Source organism: Perissodus microlepis, chromosome 7 (assembly GCF_051167445.1).
Source record: "Perissodus microlepis isolate ML-2025 ecotype Zambia chromosome 7, ASM5116744v1, whole genome shotgun sequence".
Lineage (NCBI taxonomy): Eukaryota > Metazoa > Chordata > Actinopteri > Cichliformes > Cichlidae > Perissodus > Perissodus microlepis.
In genome coordinates, this window is record NC_140467.1 from 26,021,341 (window position 1) to 26,042,615 (window position 21,275).

General features: G+C 40.4%; 1 protein-coding gene across 5 annotated transcripts in view; it reads left to right on the top strand.

The window, feature by feature from the left end:
• Positions 1-21,275, top strand: part of ckap5 (cytoskeleton associated protein 5) — a 40,335-nt gene that overhangs the window by 16,126 nt on the left and 2,934 nt on the right. For 2 of the 5 annotated variants that reach the window (XM_084934398.1, XM_084934399.1), the window contains exons 11-44: positions 176-340; positions 1,952-2,080; positions 2,186-2,344; positions 2,490-2,591; positions 3,219-3,329; positions 3,466-3,558; positions 3,882-4,067; positions 4,242-4,336; positions 4,914-5,097; positions 5,240-5,385; positions 5,651-5,825; positions 6,795-6,908; positions 7,127-7,255; positions 7,488-7,682; positions 7,768-7,894; positions 8,356-8,441; positions 8,657-8,767; positions 9,126-9,248; positions 11,403-11,552; positions 11,622-11,825; positions 11,905-12,040; positions 12,887-13,080; positions 13,176-13,348; positions 14,992-15,015; positions 16,685-16,858; positions 16,970-17,090; positions 17,467-17,646; positions 17,742-17,929; positions 19,476-19,551; positions 19,639-19,827; positions 20,216-20,353; positions 20,702-20,785; positions 20,901-21,060; positions 21,150-21,268. In XM_084934398.1, the coding sequence (XP_084790524.1) occupies positions 176-340; positions 1,952-2,080; positions 2,186-2,344; positions 2,490-2,591; positions 3,219-3,329; positions 3,466-3,558; positions 3,882-4,067; positions 4,242-4,336; positions 4,914-5,097; positions 5,240-5,385; positions 5,651-5,825; positions 6,795-6,908; positions 7,127-7,255; positions 7,488-7,682; positions 7,768-7,894; positions 8,356-8,441; positions 8,657-8,767; positions 9,126-9,248; positions 11,403-11,552; positions 11,622-11,825; positions 11,905-12,040; positions 12,887-13,080; positions 13,176-13,348; positions 14,992-15,015; positions 16,685-16,858; positions 16,970-17,090; positions 17,467-17,646; positions 17,742-17,929; positions 19,476-19,551; positions 19,639-19,827; positions 20,216-20,353; positions 20,702-20,785; positions 20,901-21,060; positions 21,150-21,268 (4,740 nt within the window). The remainder of the gene's footprint in view (positions 1-175; positions 341-1,951; positions 2,081-2,185; positions 2,345-2,489; positions 2,592-3,218; positions 3,330-3,465; positions 3,559-3,881; positions 4,068-4,241; positions 4,337-4,913; positions 5,098-5,239; positions 5,386-5,650; positions 5,826-6,794; positions 6,909-7,126; positions 7,256-7,487; positions 7,683-7,767; positions 7,895-8,355; positions 8,442-8,656; positions 8,768-9,125; positions 9,249-11,402; positions 11,553-11,621; positions 11,826-11,904; positions 12,041-12,886; positions 13,081-13,175; positions 13,349-14,991; positions 15,016-16,684; positions 16,859-16,969; positions 17,091-17,466; positions 17,647-17,741; positions 17,930-19,475; positions 19,552-19,638; positions 19,828-20,215; positions 20,354-20,701; positions 20,786-20,900; positions 21,061-21,149; positions 21,269-21,275) is intronic. The other 3 variants (XM_084934400.1, XM_084934401.1, XM_084934402.1) reach the window with 3 other exon arrangements.

Sequence of the window (21,275 nt, forward strand, 5' to 3'; positions counted from 1 at the left end):
ATAAGATTTCGAAATTGATACCTTAAGTGTGTTGACTTATAGCTGAGAGGTAGCACTGGCAGTTGATGGTATTCTTAATATTATATGCACTTTCCCAGTAGTTATAAACTTAGAACTTAAACTCCTGTTAATTGTAGAGAATTTCACTGACTGTGCAGACTTCTCCCCCCTCCAGACAACTTTCCAGAACCTGTCAGAGGAAATCCTGGCTGTGATGGACAATAAGAACCCTTCAATCAAGCAGCAGGCCTCTCTTTTTCTCGCCCGCTCCTTCAGACACTGCACACAAGCCACACTGCCCAAGAGCATCCTCAAGCCTTTCTGTGCTGCTCTCATCAAGGTGACTTAAGAGTACAATTTATAATTTACAACTGCAGCATTACAGTGTAATGCCTTTTAGGATGAACCTATAATTAACCCTTTCTTGCATGAATTACAACCTCAATCAGGATTTGTCCAGAACCTTGAGTTTTTTGTTTTTTTTTTTAAATTTAAAAAAAAAACAAAACTTTTTTTCGGGGGAGGGTTAATGTCAGTCATTTTGGTTCAGAGAGCCTCCCACTCTGTACAAGTCAGTGACCCTGGATCCAGCAAAACAGCCCCAGACTGTCACACTTCCTCCTCCATGTTTGAGTTGATGCCACACACTGTGGAACCATCCTCTCGCTTACTTAGTGGCATACAAAGATCCTGCGTGATGAAGCAAAGATTTCAGATTTTGATTCATCAGTCCGTAATACCTTCTTCCAGTCTTCAGTAGTCCAATGATGGTGTTCATGGCCCAGGAAAGCCTCTTTGTCTTATTCTGACATCTTAGCAATGCCTTTATTGCTGCAACTCATCCTGTCAAACCTGCAGCTCGAAGTCTTCCTTTCACAGTTGAAACTGAGACTTGCTTACTACCACCACTATTAAGCTGTGCTTGAAGCTGTTGTCCTGTGAGCTGCGTATCACACAGAAACTTGTTCTCTGGTTCAGTTGTGGCTTTGGGTCTGCCAGACCTTTTCCTGTCAGAGTTTGCCCCAGTTTCTGAGTGCTTTTTGATGCTGAAGGAAACTGGAATCACTGACACCTTGACTTTCTTTGCAATTTCTCTGTAGTAAAGACCTACATTTTTAAGTGTTATAATGGTCTGTCTCTCTTCAATCAATTCTATTGTTAATTGCCTTTTTCTCTCCATTTTTGTAGCAGTACACCTGCAGCACAATACTGCTCCACTGATGCTCACGAGGGTATGGTACCACAGTGTGTTCCAGCACTGCTTTTATGCAGACAGAGGGGTTTGTAAGTAATCCCGAAAGTTGGAACACCTGTAGGAATTAGTAGCACCAGCTTTCAAGGCTTGATCAACCTCTATTGGTGCAGAACTGCTTTACATTAATGACACCCCCCCCTTTGTTTCCTTTTCCTTTCTTTTTAAAAAAACCCCAAAAAAACAAAAACCTGGCAGTTCTCCACTTTTGTATCATTTCAGTCTATTCTTTGGACTTGAATGACTTGAATTGCAACATTCTTCTTTGTTAGTACTGAGTGCAATCTTGGCAGACAATATAGGCGAAACTGCCCCCATAGTTTCCTGAAGTGTATTGCTGTTACAAAAATACGTGTACATGGTATTAGTATATGACAATAAAATTCGATGAATTTTTATAGTCGACGTCATCGATAATGTCGAGGATCGTTGCAGCCCTGTTTGTGTACATCTGTATGAACTCGGACACCTCCTTAACAAATGTTTGCTGTAACATTCACAGATACAGTGATGTTAAGTTCTATGTTTGCATTTGTTTTATGTTCAGTGTATGTCACCTGTATGTAACTTAACAGACACCAAAATTTGTATCGCCTATTGAATTTTGTTCTAGTCACCACTAAATATGGAATGAAAAATTTGAAAAGGCACGTCAGGTCTGGCCAACTAATTCTAAGTTTACCTATGTTTTCCTCACAGCAAGTAAATGACTCTGCCCCAGAGGTCCGTGATGCTGCCTTTGAAGCTCTGGGGACTGCCATGAAAGTGGTGGGAGAGAAAGCTGTGAACCCTTTCCTGGCTGACTTGGATAAACTTAAATTAGATAAGGTGAGAATCAGGAAGATGTGAATTCAGACCTTAAAAGTTCTTTTTTTTTTTTTTTTTTTTTTTTTTTGTTGTTGTCATGAACTGCTCACTTTGTTTTTGTTGCAGATTAAGGAGTGTGCTGATAATGTGGAGCTCTCAGGAGGTAGGAAGGGTGCAGGAGGAGGCGGCACAGTTGAGAAGAAATGTGCAGCTAAAGCCGTCGTCCCTGCTGAATCTGTATCCAAATCCTCTGTTCCATCGAAGAGCCAGACTTCTGCCAATAAGGTGTGCTGGGAGCAATGCATGTACAGAAAAGTCAAATTAGTCGAAGGAGAAATATTGTTGCCTTATTGTATATCAGTTTTGTTAGTGATAAATAGGATGGTTGGCGTCTTTACCAGTCTATAGTTCTACTTGAAACTTTATCCAGGTGTCAGCAGTGCAACCTAAGAAAGGGAAGCCAACCTCTGCAGCTGGTGCCAAATCCAAGAAGTCCTCCGACAGTAAAGAATTCACTGAGTCTGAACTTTCAGTAAGTCATTACGTGACTGCATGCTGGTCCTCTGCAACAAATGTCTGGCATATCAATACATGCCATTGCTAGAACATTTGCTGTCTCCCAGTCCAGTGTGAAACTCATTGAAAAGAGAGACAGCTATTCTAAGAAAGCTGGACAGAGCTGTAGAAAGTCTTTAAGCCATCAGCAGGGGAAAAAATGTGTATATACTTGTACTATCCTACTACAGTGTACAGTTGACGGTGTACCTGCCCAATGAAATGTACCCACAACGCAAGACTTTACATTCCCACATACTTTATTTCTTGCCAGGCTTTACAACTTAAAAACAAAGACAATGATATGAATGCAACAGCCTACTATACTGTAAAACAACATGCTAGTAAGCACAGTTGAAAATAACAGATTTAAACAGCTGATTAAAGTAACTAAAACAACTCCATGTTTTCACTTGGAATTATATGAATATTGTCTTAAAGTTGGTTATCTTAGTTAATCAGTATCCAGTCCTCACTACTGACAAAGAGTGCCTAGCAGCGTTAACTCATGTTATCATAGTAATATTTTATCCCTGTGGGATACAACATTATCAGGCTATTGCTTTGGAATTTCTTATTGTGTGCTTGTGTGTTGTTATATCAGGCTGAGGTGTGTCAGGACTTGGCTGCAGGTGTACTTCCTGCCTCCTGTCTTGAACAGCTGGACTCGGCCAACTGGAAGGACAGACTGGCCAGTATGGAGGAGTTCCAGAGGGTAAAGTCTTCCTGTTCTGTCCTCATCAGCTGTGTCATAAACAACTTCATCACAGAACAAAAGCTGATTGACTCATACTATCCAGCAGTGATTGCAAATAACTGGCATTTTTCATTAAATTTGTGTATCCTTCTAGGCTGTTGAGACAATGGATAAAGCTGCAATGCCCTGCCAGGCCTTAGTCAGGATGTTGGCCAAGAAACCAGGGTGGAAGGAGACGAACTTCCAGGTAATCATTGACAAGATGATGTTAATGAAACATCATTAACACCTGCTCAACAATTAACAACTACATTGCACAATTAACAATTAACTAATGGGAGTGTCTCTTCCAGTTGACAGTGCTCCTATACAAATTTTACTGAATGATTTGATGAGAATTAAAAAAAAAAAAAAAATGTCAATGAAAAGCTGCTGTAGAGGGAACCAAAGTTTTGGCACTGCACTTAAAACCATTGGCATTCTTTGAAAGCCAGTGTGTAAATGGCAAAATAAAGCACCTGTTATAGGACAGATCAGCCATGTCTGATTACTTACCCTTTTCTTGTTCAGGTGATGCAGTTGAAACTGCGGATTGTGGCTCTCATTGCTCAAAGGGGACAATTTTCCAAGACCTCAGCCTCTGTTGTTTTGGATGGCTTGGTGGACAAGGTTGGAGATGTCAAGTGTGGTGGAAATGCTAAAGAAGGACTGACTGCTATTGGAGAGGCCTGCTCACTGCCATGGACTGCAGAACAAGTGAGGATCAATTTTTCTGGGTTGTTAAAGATTGAAAAGGTCTTTTTATATGTGCAGAAAATGACAGAAACATCAACAGATACTACTGTAGCAACAGCGCCTTGATACAAGTGTTGTTAATAAAATTGAACTGAGAATGCACAGTATTAATGACTTATGATTTTTCTTTGTCAGGTTGTTTCTATGGCTTTTTCCCAGAAAAATCCCAAAAACCAGGCAGAGACTCTGAACTGGCTGTCTAATGCTATGAAGGAGTTTGGCTTTGCAGGGTAACTTCCTGTCCATCACACATCACTTTATTTGTAACATAATTTCCAACTGATTTTGATTTGGGGGGCGGCGGGGCTTCTTTAAAACATCTTCATTTAACATTTTGCCAGGGAGGTTATGTTTTTGTTCCCAACTGCCACAGGACGAGAGGCAGGGTAAATCCTGGGGAGGTCCATTCACCATTCACACTTATATTCACATCTATAGACAATTTTAAAATCACGAACTAACCTAACCGTACTAACTGCATGTCTTTGGTGTTAGGAGGGGGAATACCTGGAGAAATCCCGCCTATTCCTGTTAGGCAACAATAACACCAGTAAATAAATAAAAGGAAAAACAATTTTACAAAAACAAAGTGGGCCAAAGTTTTTCTACAGCAAAGACTCCTTGCCAGTTATTATAAATGCCTGATTGCAGTTCTAGCTTTTTCATATTGCAGCTAGATCGCATATAGAAGATTGAGATGGGCACCATGACATCAGTTGTTTTCCTGGCCTCATGTATCTATGCCATTTTTCACCCTGGAAGTTGTCCTAAAGACCTCTGTTAACATTTGACCTCCCTACTCTCCAGTATCAATGTGAAGGGTTTCATCAACAATGTGAAGACAGCTCTTGGAGCAACCAACCCCGCTGTTAGGACAGCAGCCATCACTTTGCTGGGAGTCATGTACCTCTACATGGGAGCTCCACTACGCATGTTCTTTGAAGATGAGAAGCCGGCTCTCCTTGCACAGATAGATGCAGAGTTCGAGAAGGTAGCACTTCCAGAGATTTCTCTAAATTTAACTATGTGCTCAGTTTAGCAAGTGTGACCGGTTTAATTATTGTAGTAGTATAATAACAACAACGGGAAAAATAATCACAACTAGTGTCTCTTTATCCTGTCTCCTGTTTTAGATGCAAGGTCAATCTCCACCACCCCCTATCAGGTTCACCAAAAAAGTGGCGGCAGAGGAGGAGGGTGCTGAAGTTGAGGAGCAAGATGAAGATGCTGGAGGTGGAGGACAAAATATCATGGACCTGCTGCCCCGAACAGATGTCAGGTAACCTGATTGTTTCCTTGAAATTTATTTAACCATGCATCCATGTGCGGCAGCTGGAGCATGGCTTCTCCGATGGCGACATTTTCAAATTCTTAGGTCCACACAGGGTTGTTACCCATCTTAAGAGCTTCTAGACTGTTGCCGTTTAGGCATTTATCTGGCTAATTGAGCCATCAGTAGGATGTTGGGCCTTAAATCTGTAATATGTCATGTTTGCTATCCCCCTTCTTTCTTTAATGTAGCTCTTTTTCCTTCTGTCTCTAAGTGACAAGATCACGACTGACCTTGTGTCTAAAATTGGAGATAAGAACTGGAAGATCAGAAAGGAAGGTCTGGATGAGGTTGCAGCCATCATTTCAGAGGCCAAGTTCATCATGGCCAACATTGGAGAGCTGCCTCTGGCCCTGAAGGGACGTCTCAGTGACTCCAACAAGATCCTGGTGCGTAAGACGGTGCTCTTCACCTGACCTACAGGTCTCGTGTGCGTGCGTGATTTGGGGGGGGAAATCACCTGTACTGTATTTATCTACTTAACCTATTTGGTTCTTATCTTTGGTGAGGAAAGTATGGAGATGGGATGAGAATCCAGGCCTAAAAATTATCGCTTTGTGTTCAAGCATTAGTGCTCCTGCCTTAATTTAAAATCATGCATATCGATGGTCTGGTGAAAAAAAACATTCAGTCATTTTTACTACTCAAATTTCTCCTTCTAACATATTGGTCAAACTTATATTTCGATTCATCTTTGATTAAGAATTTGAGTACTTAATTGGATCATTTTTACTCACTCAAGGCTGGATGTTAAGATCCTTTAACCCCTTCCCAGCTGTGACAACAAGGAGCGGCCAAGGGGCACTATGCAGGGTAAAAGTCACTTTTTTTTAGGATGCTAATGTTCACATTTTGAAATGAAAAGGCAGATGTTCAACTGTCATTGAACAGAGGGGGTAGCTTACGACACTGACTATTAGCCACCTACAATACAGATTTGAGATCCCTTCCATGGCGCCTCAACCGCCACTCACATCTGTAAGGTGACCTCATTAGGTGAGATGATGGGGTGAGGCAAGCTCTTAGTGGTTTCATCCAAACCATCTGGTGATAATGATCCATGCCTTTATTCATGACGTGATGAGGCACATTAACACCCACTAGGGTTTAAATACCCGGAACTCCATTTGGATTTTGAACTGAAGGAGCCTCTTGGATGACAGGTGAAATGTCTCTGTGAAACTTAAAGAAGTCCAGTTGATTTCCTTAGATGAAATCACAACGTGTTTGTGTCTGTCTCAAAAATTAAAAACTGTAACAGTTTAGTGTGGAGCGATATTATGTGAGGTAACTATGTAGTAATACTTAAAATAAATAGGCAATAAATGTTAATAAGGGGTTTACTTTGTGTTTTTTAGGTGCAGCAGACTCTTTCTATTCTGCAGCAACTGGCTACAGCCTTGGGACCTGGACTTAAGCAGCACGTCAAAGCTCTGGGAATTCCCATAATAACCGTTCTAGGAGACAGCAAGGTACTCAGACCACCGATGATAGTATTCATGTTCATCTTGTTGCAAACTCATTTTTATTTTTTATTTTTAAACCCTCCATTCCAGAGCTTTCTTGCTTTTGAGATTTTTGCATGAAAATTTCATAAAAATATGAAAGTGCCATGAAGGAAACATGTTAATGAAAACAATAGTAAGATATGTAGACCTAGATTGAATCGTGCTGGCAATTATTTCTGCAGCCAAATGTGAGGGCGACTGCCATGACCACACTTCAGGCCTGGGTGGAGCAGACTGGGATGAAGGACTGGCTGGAGGGAGAAGATCTTTCTGAGGAACTGAAGAGAGAGAATCCCTTTCTGCGACAAGAGGTACACACACACACACACACACACACACACACACACACACACACACACACACACACACACACACACCTATTCTTTTTGCTGTGTGGTCTCACAGTACATAACTTTGACTGTTCTGTTTTCTAGATATGGATTGAAATTTTAGTTGTTGGTGTTCCTTATTGCATGAATTGCAGCACAACGGGATGTAAGTAAGAGACTCATGTTTTGCTGGAAACCTCTCTGCATTCCCCAGGTGCTCGGCTGGTTAGCAGAGAAGTTGCCCACACAGAGGACTGTTCCAGGGGATCTGATGCTGTGCATTCCTCAGCTTTACGCCTGTCTGGAGGACAGAAATGGAGATGTGCGGAAAAAGGCTCAGGATGCCCTTCCTACCTTTATGATGCATCTTGGCTACGACAAGATGAACAAAGCGACAGGCAAACTCAAAGTACGAACCTACGGGATATTTTTTTTCTTCTTGACCACAAATAGTGAGTAGGGATTAATGTCATCTTACTCTCATCTCCCCTCAGCCTGCCTCTAAGGATCAGGTGGTATCCATGTTGGAAAAGGCCAGAGCAGTGATGCCAGCTAAACCTGCGGCTCCAGCCAAAACGGGGGGAACGAAAGGATCTGCAGAGCCAAATAGAGCTGCTTCGGGTATTTTTAATATTTTAGCATAGTCCCGAGTACGTGTTCAGAACATTTCGGTGGTACTCAAATTTATCTAAACAATGGATTGCATTTAATATTACAGGAATGGTTAAAAAAATTAAATGCCACCAATACAGCCAGTCTTTATCCTGATGATAAAGGTGAAGCTTGGCGGTTGAAGGTTGCTGTTGTTAAGACTGTATTGGACTTTTTCTCATGTGTAACTAAATAATGATGGAACCCTTTTTAGCTTTTAAATCCCCTGTTTTGTTTTAAGTGTACTTGTTCATGTTTAAGAGTGATGCCTTTTTTTTTGATCTCCTCTCCTTCACAATGAACCCTCTTAAACTGGTCTAACAATAGAACTCAGGATTTCATTGGAGAGAAGTTTGTCATTTCCTGTTAGGCTTGCAGGTATGAGCTAAAATGGCCAGACCATTCTATTAATTTGAATCTGTCCTCTGCAGCCTCCAGGTCTCAACTACCAAGTGAAGACGTCGCTGATAGTAAACCAGAAGTTAAGAAAGTCCGAGGTGGAATGGCTGCTAAGAAGGTATTTATGCTTCTCACGTGTGTGTGAGTGAACATTATTCATTTTGTGTACTGCACTCAGCAGATACAAGGTGCTTTATAAATTAAGTCAGTACAGTATGGGTTGCCATGCCATGCACATTTGCGACTGGGTTTTTTTCCTTTTACACTATTTTCTTATCAGTTAATTCAGGACTAAGAAGTTGTAAACACAATATGGTTTTTCTACTCACCCAGCCTCCCTCCCCACCTGAGGAACCCATCCCTCCCCCTTCTTCCAAGGACAAGGACAATAATGGTAGTAAAAAGCCTTCCAGCAAAGGGAAGGCTGCTGGTGGCAATCAACAGGTAGATGTTCAAGTGGTGTTTAGTGATGAAACGCGGCTCAGAACTTCATTTGAACTGTCCCTACTCTCTCCCAGTACATCAGGAGCAGAGTTTCTCACTGGGCTCTTTTTAACTCTTTTTAGCCTCTCTCTCTCGCCTTGGTTGTGTCAAAAATGCACTAACATGTGTGTGTCAGACTTCAGCGTTGCAACCTGCCTCGCATAACACCTCCTATATTTCTTCTTTCTGCAGTGTGTTACTTACAAGCTCTTCCTCTCTTCATTTGACATTAGAAAACATTACCATGCTCACACATCCACAGGCAGAACAATGTTTAATTCAGCTGTTCTCACTATGAATTTGCTGTTGCTTCCCTCAGGGTGCTGCTGGTAAGAAGCCTGTGTCTAAAGGTCTGAAGGATGATGAAGATAAGTCTGGGCCACTCTTCATCCTCATCGCCAATGCGAAGGAACAGAGGATCAAAGAGGAGAAGCAATTGAAGGTACCAGTAGCTGGAAAAACAGCAATAGGGCATGTCTTTGTGGACTTTGTAATTGTAGGTGTATCCTTTGGGCTGCTGGACTTTGAAGTTTTAGACTTCATGAAGTCTAAAAACATGAAATTTAAGAACTAAGGTGATTATTATTTATTTATTTATTTATAAGCTGAAATTTAAATTGAAAACGTTAGATATTGTTCTGTGTGCAGTGCGCTAAACACCACAATGAAGCACAGAACCAACCTAACATGAAGTGACAGGAAGCTAACATACTCAACAACACAACCAAAAGAATAGAAGTCCTATAAAAGAACACAAGTTTTATTGGCACAGACAAAGGCTTTGACTTTGAAATGAAACATACACAATCTGGTGATCAAAATATGCTGGTTGTACAGCTGACGTCAAAGTTTAATAGACAAAGACCAGTGTGTTGTCTCTATAGATGATGTACACGTGAATATAATTTTGGCACAAATGGAACTTCCATAGGAGCCGTCATAGGGCAATAGGCGGCGTGCACTCTGGGCAGGTCACCAGTCCATTGCAGGGTCCATACAAAAGACAGGCAAGCACATACTCATATCCTCATGTATAGCTAATTTTTAGACGCTCCAATTTAACCAAATTGGAGAAATAGAAGAAAACCATCACAGATAAGAAATCTCTATGCAGCATAAGATCAGGTTTGTACCCAAACTTTTATTACTTTGAGGAGAAAGTGCAGGAGAGAAGAAGACTTGAGAATTAAAAGCAGCTCTAAAAATATATAGAAATACTTTTGTCTTATTAATGGGCAATAATGAATATTAGAGAGAAAAATACGTCTTTCAAATTGAACTGCTCATTGGTTTCCATTTTAGACTCTCTCCCCCCCCCAAATTTGTTTCATTTTTCCAAAAAACAACCTTTATTTATGAATAACTGAGTTTGTCTGTAAGCCTTTAAAGGAGAATGTGGTGAGAAGCAATAATAACAGCATTCTGAAGTTTCTGTGCTGCTGAAAACAAGATGTTATGAAGGTGTAGCTATGAATTAATATTAACAATAATTCACTGTTCGGTGTAATAACCCTCAGGTCAGTGGCTCAGTTTTACTGGCCCAGTTTTACTGGTACACACCTACCCAGTAGTCATACAAGGTGGTTACAGGAACAGCGCCGCTGTGTTGGATACTACAAACACGTTTTGGTTTTTGGGTTTTTTGTTTTTGTTTTTGGTTTTTTTTGGGTTTTTTTTCCCCTTTCCATTCTACCTGAGCTCAGTCTGTCTGTAACTGCTCCGCCTCTTTGCTCTTCGCGGTGTGTAAACAGACTCTGGCTCCATGTTAAACTACGCCAGCGTCATCATCACTGCTGCTGTTGTCTTTTCAGGGTTTCTGTTTAAAACTGGGGCCTGTGTGGCCTTAATGTCACACCTTTTATTTACACAATGCTCCTAAATAAGTTTGTATTACAGCCCCGTTTTTAGTCGCAAATGTGGCTGAAACACTTGAGTTCCCATTTCCATCGTGACAGCGGCACGCTGCAGAGCCGCGGTTTATTCAAAGTTTTTATAATCAGATACTTCAAAATACTTGATGAATCATTGCAGCTCTATTTTTCATGTATGTCCAAAATCATTTGCACCTTTTGTTCTATGTTCCCTATTAATTACCACCAGTACCACTTTAAATGCTACAGATTGTGGTTAACTTATAATACAGAAACCCATTTGCTGCACACCTATATAGCTCTTAAATGGAATAATAAAGAGCTGTTGCAACGTATTGTACTGAAAAAAGCAGCATCAGCTCCAATTACAGTATCTCAATTACGAGATACTATAATTAAGATGCTGTGTAAACTACACACTTATAGTTAAGAAATTGTTACTCCTGTTTTTTTTCTTTTCTTTTTTTTGTGAACACAACACCTCCAGTTTAATGTATGTCAGAGAAAGGGAGATTGTAATCATTCTCATCATCATGATGCAAAATGAATGAAATGGTAGAATACATGTAGCCTCTGTAGGACTGTTGAATACCTGTTAAACCATTTAAAGGCATTTTCATAGTGTTGCATTGTGATAAAATTAGATGTGCAAAATGTATTTTATTTTATTTTTTGGTGAAATATGACATGTCTGCTTAAGTAAAAAGAAAACGTTTTTGTTGTAGATTCTGAAGTGGAACTTCATCACCCCTCGAGATGAATATGTGGAGCAGTTGAAAACTCAAATGTCCACCTGTTTTGCAAAGTGGCTACAAGATGAGCTGTTTCACTTCGACTTCCAAAGACATGTCAAGGCCATTGGAGTCATGATTGAGGTATTGGCTGGTCCTCTTCCTACTGCAGTGCGTTTTGTTTGCGTTTCACTAATGAAGTCTGTTTAACAGAGGTTGGAGAGTGAGAGTGAAGCCACCATCAGCTGTCTGGACCTGATTCTGAAGTGGTTCACCCTGCGGTTTTTTGATACCAACACCACAGTCCTGATGAAGGTTCTTGAGTATCTAAAATTGCTGTTTGCCATGCTGAATAGAGAGAATTACCACCTGACGGAGTATGAAGCCAACTCCTTCGTCCCCTACCTCATACTTAAGGTGAGTACATACCCGAATGGGACCTCTTCATTTATTTTCTTCCTCACTCCATCTGCTGAGCATCTTCCCTCATATTTAGGTTGGAGAATCAAAAGATGTGGTTCGCAAAGATGTTCGGGCTATCCTGGCCATGCTATGCAAGGTTTATCCAGCATCCAAGGTCTTCCCTTTCCTCATGGATGGAACCAAATCCAAAAACTCCAAACAGAGAGCTGGTAGGTTTTCTTTGGTTACAGTCTTTACTGCACCACATGACTATCAGTCCTCTTCTGTTTGTGCCAATTTTTTTTTATAGATATAAAACAGAAATTGCATTAGAAATGAAAGCTGTGTGGCAGGATTTTGATTTGGGGAAGGAAAAATGTTCTTTTCAAGCTCTGTCAGCTCCAGCAATTCAAGAAGACATCTGTAGCGATAGGTTGGGTGTTAGGAGAAAGACGAGGGCAAGCAGAAACGGGACCGAAGACTCACTATGGGAGAAAGGGTCAGAGTTTACTAATTAAATGTAGTAGTGGTGTATAAACCTACAGGGAGGAAAAAGAAATGCTCAGTGCATTATGGGAAGCCTAAGCCTATTGTAACATAAGCATATGAGCTTTATCAGAAAGGAAAGTTTTAGGCCTAATCTTAAAAGTAGTAGTAGTAGTATGTCTCCTAAATCCAAACTAGGAACTGGTTCCTTAGTAAATAGCTGAAGATTTTGCCTCCCATTCTACTTCTATGAGACACAAGTAAGTCTGCAGTCCAAGAGCAAAATTGCTGTTAGGTTAATAAGGTACTATAAGGTACTGAGGAGGCCATTAGACTGGAACATGGGGGGATTCAAGTGAGAATGGACAACTGAAACACCAAATGGCTTGGGGAAACCACAGAAGACATTTAAGTGGGTGATTGCAGGAAGGAGAGAGAGAGAGAAATAGACAATTTATCGACTATATGGCCTTCACATTTATATTCTTTTTTTTTTTTTTTTAAACTACAACCAGAGAAGCTGTATGTAGAGAAATGCAGGGGAAATACTGTAACACATTGTAATTGTGTTGTGTTTTTGTTTTTCTCAGAATGTCTGGAGGAGTTAGGTTGTTTGATAGAGGGCTATGGGATGAATGTATGCCAGCCTACTCCAGCTAAGTCTCTGAAAGAAATTGCTGTGCACATTGGTGACAGAGACACATCTGTACGCAATGCTGCCCTCAACACTGTGGTGGCTGTCTACAACGTCTGCGGGGATCAGGTCTACAAACTCATAGGAAATGTAAGATGAGCACTGGTCCTGGTCATGTTTTGGTAAAACTTCACATGAAATTGTACTCCGCACTCTTTGACATGCTTCTATCCCTGTGCCTCCAGTTGTCGGAGAAGGACATGAGTATGCTAGAAGAGAGAATAAAGCGATCAGCAAAGAAGGCACCCACAGCTGTGGCCAAACAGACTGCAACAGATCGGTCTCAGAAGGAGCACCCAACAAACTCCAATGCCACCTTCCTCCGCAAGCCTGCACAGGAAGACCCTAATAAGCTTAAGTATGTCCCCTCTGATTATGAGTTTGTCTCAACTAAATAAAAAATAAAAAGGACCCTCACCATAAGATAAGAATATTGATGAGGGGGAAAAATCATTGTGTGATTACTGCTTGGTGACAGTGCACAGCAGGCCTTTGAAACGGCTATTCTTCAAGTTTAGCGGCTGGTTACAGTAGGGCAGAAATACTAGAAGTTTTCACATATAGTTTAAAGCATGATACAAATCACTTAAGGCACTGGTCTTGTAAAAATGACTCTTGTTGTAATGAGGTTGACGGTTTCTTGGTTGTGCCTGCACGAATCCCAACACATTAACAACTCGATGCTGAAACTTTACTGACTCTTCAGTGTAAAAGTAAGTTTCATGTCAGCTGATACAGTTATAATGCCCCAGAAAAAATATTAGTAATCCAGGAGAGCAGTTTGAAACTACTATACATCTTAGTAGAATCATAGTGGGGAAAGACTGGACTGGAGTACCTGGAGAGAACCTACGTAGGCACAGGGAGAACATGCAGACAAAAACAGGATCCAGTCAGCTGGCAGATTCAAACCAGGAACCATCTTGCTAGTAGGTGACAATGCTGCCACTACACCTCTTTGCTGGCAGCATTTTATTTTCTGTGCCACTAAAGTGCCATTAGGTAACTGTTGTTGTGATTTGGTGCGTTATAAGTAAAATTGAATTGTGTAAATCGGTTTAATAAAGCTGTCATAGTTTGAGAGTTACTGGCTCAACATTGACCATTTCATTATGCACAGTGAATTATTGTAGCATGTAGTTTTGTGGACCAGTGCACCAGGGAGCAGCTTCAGCTTCACAGTAAACTAAATGGAAGACCAGTATGACCAGTATAACATTAACCTCCTAAGACCCGAACTCTTCCACGGCTTGCATTTTTAATTTGTCTTTGATATTTGGGCATATTGGGGCCCGATGAATGTAAAAACAAAGAATTACCAGATTTTATTTTTTTTATTACCTGATTTTTGTTTCTAAGAAAAATGAGAGCCACATATGAGCATATTTCTTTAAAATTTCGATAGAACAGTAGCTGTATAATGTCCTCGTAAGTGGATATCAGGCCCTTGTAGAGAAAAATTGAGTATTTTGGTCTAAATAACCCAAAATGTGATGTTCACATATGTGGACGCCAGGTCCTAGGAGGTTAAGCTAAAAAAAACATTCAATATGGTTTCTACAGTAGCCAAGTTAATCATCATGTCTTATGTAAAAATAAATAAATAAATAAATAAAAATCTTAGAGGGATTTAGATTGTTGTAATATCTGCCGTAAATAGTTTGCATTATGAATTGCCTTGAAATGCCATGTTACAATCTATTCCAAATGTTTCCTGTGAGCATGTTAAACATTTGGTCCATTGTGTTTTGGTTGGGATGAATCTAATGCAGTCATACATCAGTTTGAATGTTTAATCACAACTTTGTCTGTCCCCTTCTTGTCTTGATATTCTGAGTCATTGCATGTTGGGTTCCTCTCATAAGGTTACTTGTCTAGTCTTCAACTTAGTTCAACTAAAATCACCTTTCACTGGCCGACTGCCTGCCTTTCTCTTAACCCTTCATCTTTCTTCCTCTGTGATTTCCTCCTTTTTTCTGCCTGCCTTCCTTTCTGGAGCAGAATAATGTATCGCACGTATAGGATGTGAGTACCAACTCCTCCTCCTCCTCCTTCCCCTCTTTTCTGTCTGTAGCCATTGTAAGAACTCGTCTCACTGTATTCTTGTTCAGTGTGTTCAATGTAAACTTGTTATTTCTGTTCTTTCTCTCTCATTTCTCTACTTTTAGAGGGTTATTTTTGCCAAATATTGTGGTTGCTGTTTCTTCAAACAGAAGCATGAAAATGTATCTTTTCCCCTCCACTGTATTATGGTGATCTGAATTTTTGGTTTTTGACCCAGAGGTGTGAATCACTCTTGCAGCCTTCTTGCTGATGTACATCACCCACCGTAGTACACTGGTTAAGCCAATGAGCTTTTCTGACATGTTTTTCTTTAGTTTTTCCACTGTCCACTTGCACTTATTTATCCCAGACACATTTATCACTTTTGTCAGTGGATTATGGTAAAATTTCAGTGTGTGCTATTCTTTATTTTTCACTAAAAGAAGGGCCACTGTTTAAAGAATATTGTGATGGGGGTGTTGCACCGGCACTTAACAATATGTTATTGCAGCCTAACCTAAATTTTCAGGGTCTTTGGACTGCTGTGAAAATAGATTTCACCAAATTATGGGGTTACTTCAAAGTTAATGACATGAGTTTTAGAAGTTCCTGGGTACTTTCTAATTTTATAGCATGCTGTCTGCCCACCACAGTTGCACGTTGGTGCGTTCCTAAATAATAATGAGTTCGTAGTTGGAAATCTTTATTTTTTTTATTTTTTTGTGGAACCTCCACCCTTAACTCAGATTTCCCACTCGGAAAATCAGAGCACACCAACATACCCTGAGTCAGTAATCCAAGATAACTGAACATAAACAGTAAAAAGCAAAACTGTAAATGTTTCATCTGTACTACCACTGCTGTATTTGTATTGGTCAGGCTCTATCCATCTATAGAAAAAAAAAAAATGGTAATATGCTAATAATAAAATTAATAAATTATACTGCATTGCTAGTGATGCCTGAATGGCTCCAACTTACTAAATCCTGTTTTTCCTCATTCTGTCTGGAATGTGCTAACTCAAGAGTGACATTACACCTTTCTGAGGTATCTGGATTCGTTCCCTCATTCTGGCCAAAACAAAAGGTTCCTTTAAAATTTCAGTCTTGTTATACAAGTACAAAGTTTTTTCTTTTTACAAAATCAATATCATAGCCTCAGCTATTTGCATAAAGGACCTATGCTGCTGAAATACGTTACCAGCTGGATAAATCACTTTCATCAACCTGTTATTTGTTATTAATGTAATGAACAGTAGCCTTTTATCTGGTTGTCCACATGACTTTTTCCCCATCTCGCTGAAGGATACAAACTCAATGTCTTTAAAATCAGTGCGGCTCGGTTTCTGTTCAGACAGTCCCAGTGAAATTTGGTTGATCAGACAATTCTCACACATACAAGTCCTGTGTTGGAATACAGTGATTCATAGAAATGTGACATTTGAGAGTTTCAAACTCATTTATTAATCATATTAAATTGGATAAACCCTTCTTTAGGCTGAGGATATTCACGTATATCCACATTATCTCTCAAAGCTTGAAGTTGTGTGAGGACTGGAGCTAAGCAGCACTGATGGATTATTATACTCAACTAAATTTAGTGTCTTGTCTTCCCACCACCTGTCTTCCAATCCCTCCCTCAATCTATCTAGCCAAGCCCGTCAGAATGCACAGCACACAGAGTCCCTGCATCCATCCATCCCCAAGGAGTTCCAGCTAGACCTGGATATGATTGAGATGGACCAGGGTAGAGTGTGCGAGCTGCCGGACCTTGTCCAACACAAGCTGGATGAGCTGCTGGAGCCCATTATGATCCCTGAACCCAAGTAAACAACCTCAGTCCTGATAATTAAGCGCACACACAAGCAACACAAACAAGAAGAAAGAAGTGAACATTTGTTGAGGTTTAATGCTTCTTTGCAATTTTGTGTTCAAAGGATGCGTTCGGTCTCGCCACACTTTGATGAACTGCACAACAGCACGGCTTCCACCATCAACTTTGTCATCTCTCAGGTTGCGAGTGGTGACATCAACACCAGCATCCAGGCGCTGGCACAGGTAAACGTATTTTGCACAGAGCACATTTTCAACTGATTGGATATGAAATATTTAGTAAACTGTCAACCACCACTCGCAATAATCATTAATGAAGCAGAAGAGTTTCTTTAAAAAATACGGTGACTTTGCACTGCTAGGAAAACATGGCACAGGTCTTTCTTTTCCCCCTTCTTTTCAGGAATGGATATTTTCACATGATAGTCAGGATGTATTTATTTGTTTATTGGCACAAACACAAGCACTACAAAGATACTCCTATCACAACTTGATGCATAAATGTTGGTGAATAAAAGTATAATGGTATCCCTGAACCCATGCTCAGTGTTCCCAAATAGCATTTCTCTCTAAATCTGAAGGATTTTCCTTTCCTCTGCAGATTGATGAGGTACTGCGACAGGAGGACAAAGCGGAAGTGATGTCGGGACACATTGATCAGTTTCTTATTGCAACCATCATGCAGCTGAGGCTCATCAACAGCACGCACATGGCTGACGATCGGGTGGATAAGAAGGATATCATAAAGTTGTATAGCTGCATCATAGGAAACATGCTGTCTGTGAGTTGTGCCTACACAGTAATCACATCTGTTAGCTTGATTTGAGAGGAGGACGCTGATGTCTTTATGGACCTCCTCTTGTTCCTTTCTACTAGCTGTTCTCTATGGAGTCCCTGGCCAGAGAGGCGTCTATGGGTGTGTTGAAGGACCTGATGCATGGTCTGATAACGTTGATGCTGGACAGCAGAGTGGAGGATGTAGAAGATGGAACACAGGTCATCAGGTCTGTCAACCTGCTTGTAATCAGAGTCCTGGAGAAGTCTGACCAGACCAACATGATCAGGTCAGTAAGAAGAAACTCTCACTGCGATAACTTCAGCTGACTTCTGTGTGTGTATCTGTATTATCATTTCATTCTTCCTTTTACGGCTTTAAGTCCAGAGAGGTCAGTTTTGTGTTACTAAGGTGGGCGGCTGAATCACCATAATAACCTATTCTGAACACACAACCTGGTTGGGAGCCAGTTACATTCAGTGTTTCAGTTTACAATCAGCAGAAAGCGCCACAGTCTTCCATTTTATTTACATAAATAATTCATCATCAACATGTTTCCCTTTATCTTGCAGTTTTTCAGCAGGACCCTGCTGGAAAACCAGCTGCACAGCTGATAAATGAGCCTTTTTTAGTTTCAAAGAGACAGATTTTGGGGTATTACTCAAAAGTCTGAACTGCATCGATCCACGTGCTCAGTGTCCATGGTTACCATGGTTACTGCAGAAGCTGCTGTGAATTAAACAGCTGGCACTGCGATAACTTGCGGGTGGGATGAGTGTTTGTTTTTCATTACAACAGAATTGTCTGACTTGGTTGACTTAAGTTAACTTGTAGTTTAGGAGTATCAAAGATAACGCCCACGTGAGTGTGTCCTCAGAAATCTGGACTCGTGTGGACTTTCCAACGACATAGTGGTAACTGTACATCACTATACTGAAATAGACTATTACTGAAATAGTGCTATATAACTAAACATGTTATTAGCACCTCCACATTTATATCATAGTTTATAATAAAGGACACCTTCCTGCCTTTAGTCTCATGTATTAGTTGTCTGCTAACATCCAGAAATCTGATGTGTTTCATAGTTTCTAACAAGTCTTTGACAGTTAAACGTAACATGACCAAAACGCCAACATTAAAAAAACAAAAAAAAAAAAAAAACACACACCACACAAATCAGATGTTATTCTGATTTCATTTTTATTTCAGTAAACTCAGAAAATTCTAACGGAGAGCTGGTGCTTAGATTACCGCTGAATAAACATTTCTTTAAAAACAGATGCTGTAATCATTTCTGGACAGGCTGGAGTCTTCAGTATCCACGAACAACGTGTTGGTTCAGATGCTTCTCTGCTTGTGATTTGAAATGCATTCTGGGATACCTGGCTGTCCCAAGTCTACACTACCACCAGTTCATAGCAATCGATGATCTCGGCTCGACCTGTCTTGACTTAATTTAATATTTAATATTTGATTCTTTGGACTTCAACATGTAAAACCTTTGTCTTGTTCCTGTTTCTTTCATTTAAGGAACATTTTTAAATTGCTACAAATGGTCTCCTTATTCAACGCATTTATGTCATTCATTTAGATTATTTTAGTGCTGGACTATTAACACATTCTAGCATCACTTTCTCCTGAGATTTTTTTAATTTTTTATTGAATTACTATTTGTTTGTTTTTAAACTACCAGTTGATATTGTGTTTACTGGCTGTTATAGTCCTTAATGTTCCTGTTTTACTTGTTTTGTGTACGGGTGCTTTGTGACTGTTTTTCTGTGAAATTGACTTGACAAATAAACTTTACTTCTTTCCTTCCCGTCCCTTGGCAGTGCTCTGCTGGTGTTGCTTCAGGACACACTGGTCTCGACAGCTGGTTCCCCCATGGTCTCAGAGCTGGTCATGAAAGTAAGGGAACCTGATGTTAGTGCCAAACCTGCTGTCCACTAAAAATGCTTTAAACTGGACTTCTAACTCATGTTTATTTACATTCAGTGTTTGTGGAGGGTTATCCGCTTCCTCCCAGAGACCATCAACAACATAAACCTGGATCGGATCCTGCTGGATGTCCACAACTTCATGAAAGTTTTTCCCAAAGAGAAACTTAAGCAGCTCAAGAGCGATGTCCCACACAGGACCCTCAAGACGCTGCTACACACACTCTGCAAGCTCACCGGGGCAAAGGTAACACACACAGTAGCTGAGTGGTTAATACTAGCGCTTCACAGCAAAAATAAAAGTTCCTGTTTTGAATCCCTTGGTTGGCTTGGGTTCCATTTGTGGAGTTTGCATGCTCCCTTTAGAGTGCCATCTAAATGTATGGTTCAGTGCAACTTGTTGTCTAAAGAGCTTTGAATGGACACTAAAACAAGAAAAGCTCTTATAAAAGTTATATAAGAAAACTGCAATACCTGTTTAGTAACCCATACATAGGTCCAGGTCACATTATTTTACCATTCATTCATGCTTAATGCTTTTGATAAAGTTTTGAATTGGACTCTTTTTAAATGAGTATTTAAAATGTTCATTTATTGATGACTCTTTCCTATTGCTTTGTATTAATGATGATCAGATCCTTGACCACCTGTCGATGATTGAGAATCGTAACGAGTCTGAGTTGGAGGCCCATCTGAGGCGGGTAGTCAAACACTCTGGAAACCTGGCGGGACTCAAGAGTGACCGGAGCAACGAGAAGGGGGGACTGCGTATAGTAAGTAACGCATAAGACTCGGCAATGATTCTATAAATTGAGAATTTTCCATCAGTCAGTTCCATCAGAGTTGTGAGTTTATGTTGAGCAGAATGCTGATGTACAAGTTAAATAAAATTCTACTTTTTCTTGTGTGAATATGTGTTTTATTCCTCTGGGGTTTTTTCTCTCTTCTCCTCCCCGGTGCTTTTCTTAGACGATCCAGTTTTTTACCATTTCTTCCTGCACTAAATGTGACGGCAGTGTTCAGGAAAAAGCATGATGTAGCAAATCCATTGAGTCCAGAGGGTTAAATAATTGAACTGTCAACTACTACTGAGTTACACTATCCTGATGTTTCTTTTGCAGGACGATCGGATGTCAAAGGCAAAGGTCAGTGACATTCTGTCTGAAATCTTCAAGAAGATCGGCTCCAAGGAGAACACTAAAGAGGTCAGCATCGCTCCTGTTTGAAAATCAAAGCAGCAGTGTAATTAATTTTGAAACACGTTTTATGATACTTTTGACCCTGGACAACAAAGTGAAGCATGAACACTCTCCTTTTCAGGGTTTGACAGAGTTATATGAGTACAAACAGAAGTACTCAGATGCAGACCTGGAACCGTTCCTCAAAAACACATCCCAGTTCTTCCAGAGTTACGTGGAGCGAGGCCTTCGCATGATTGAGTCTGAGAGAGAGGGGAAAACTCGAATCCAGACCACAGCAGGTACAGCTGTACCCCATGTTGTCATGGTGCTCTTTGGTTATTATCAATCAGGAATGTGTAGTAACATCTGTGTGTATGCTTCTCTGCAGTGATCCCTCAGCATGGTGTTGACTCCAGTCTGAGCAGCAACGAGGAGCTGAAGCCAGCTGTTTACTATGAAAGACTGAAGATTCTCAGACAAAGACAAGGCCTGGAAAACACTTCCAGGGTCAGTT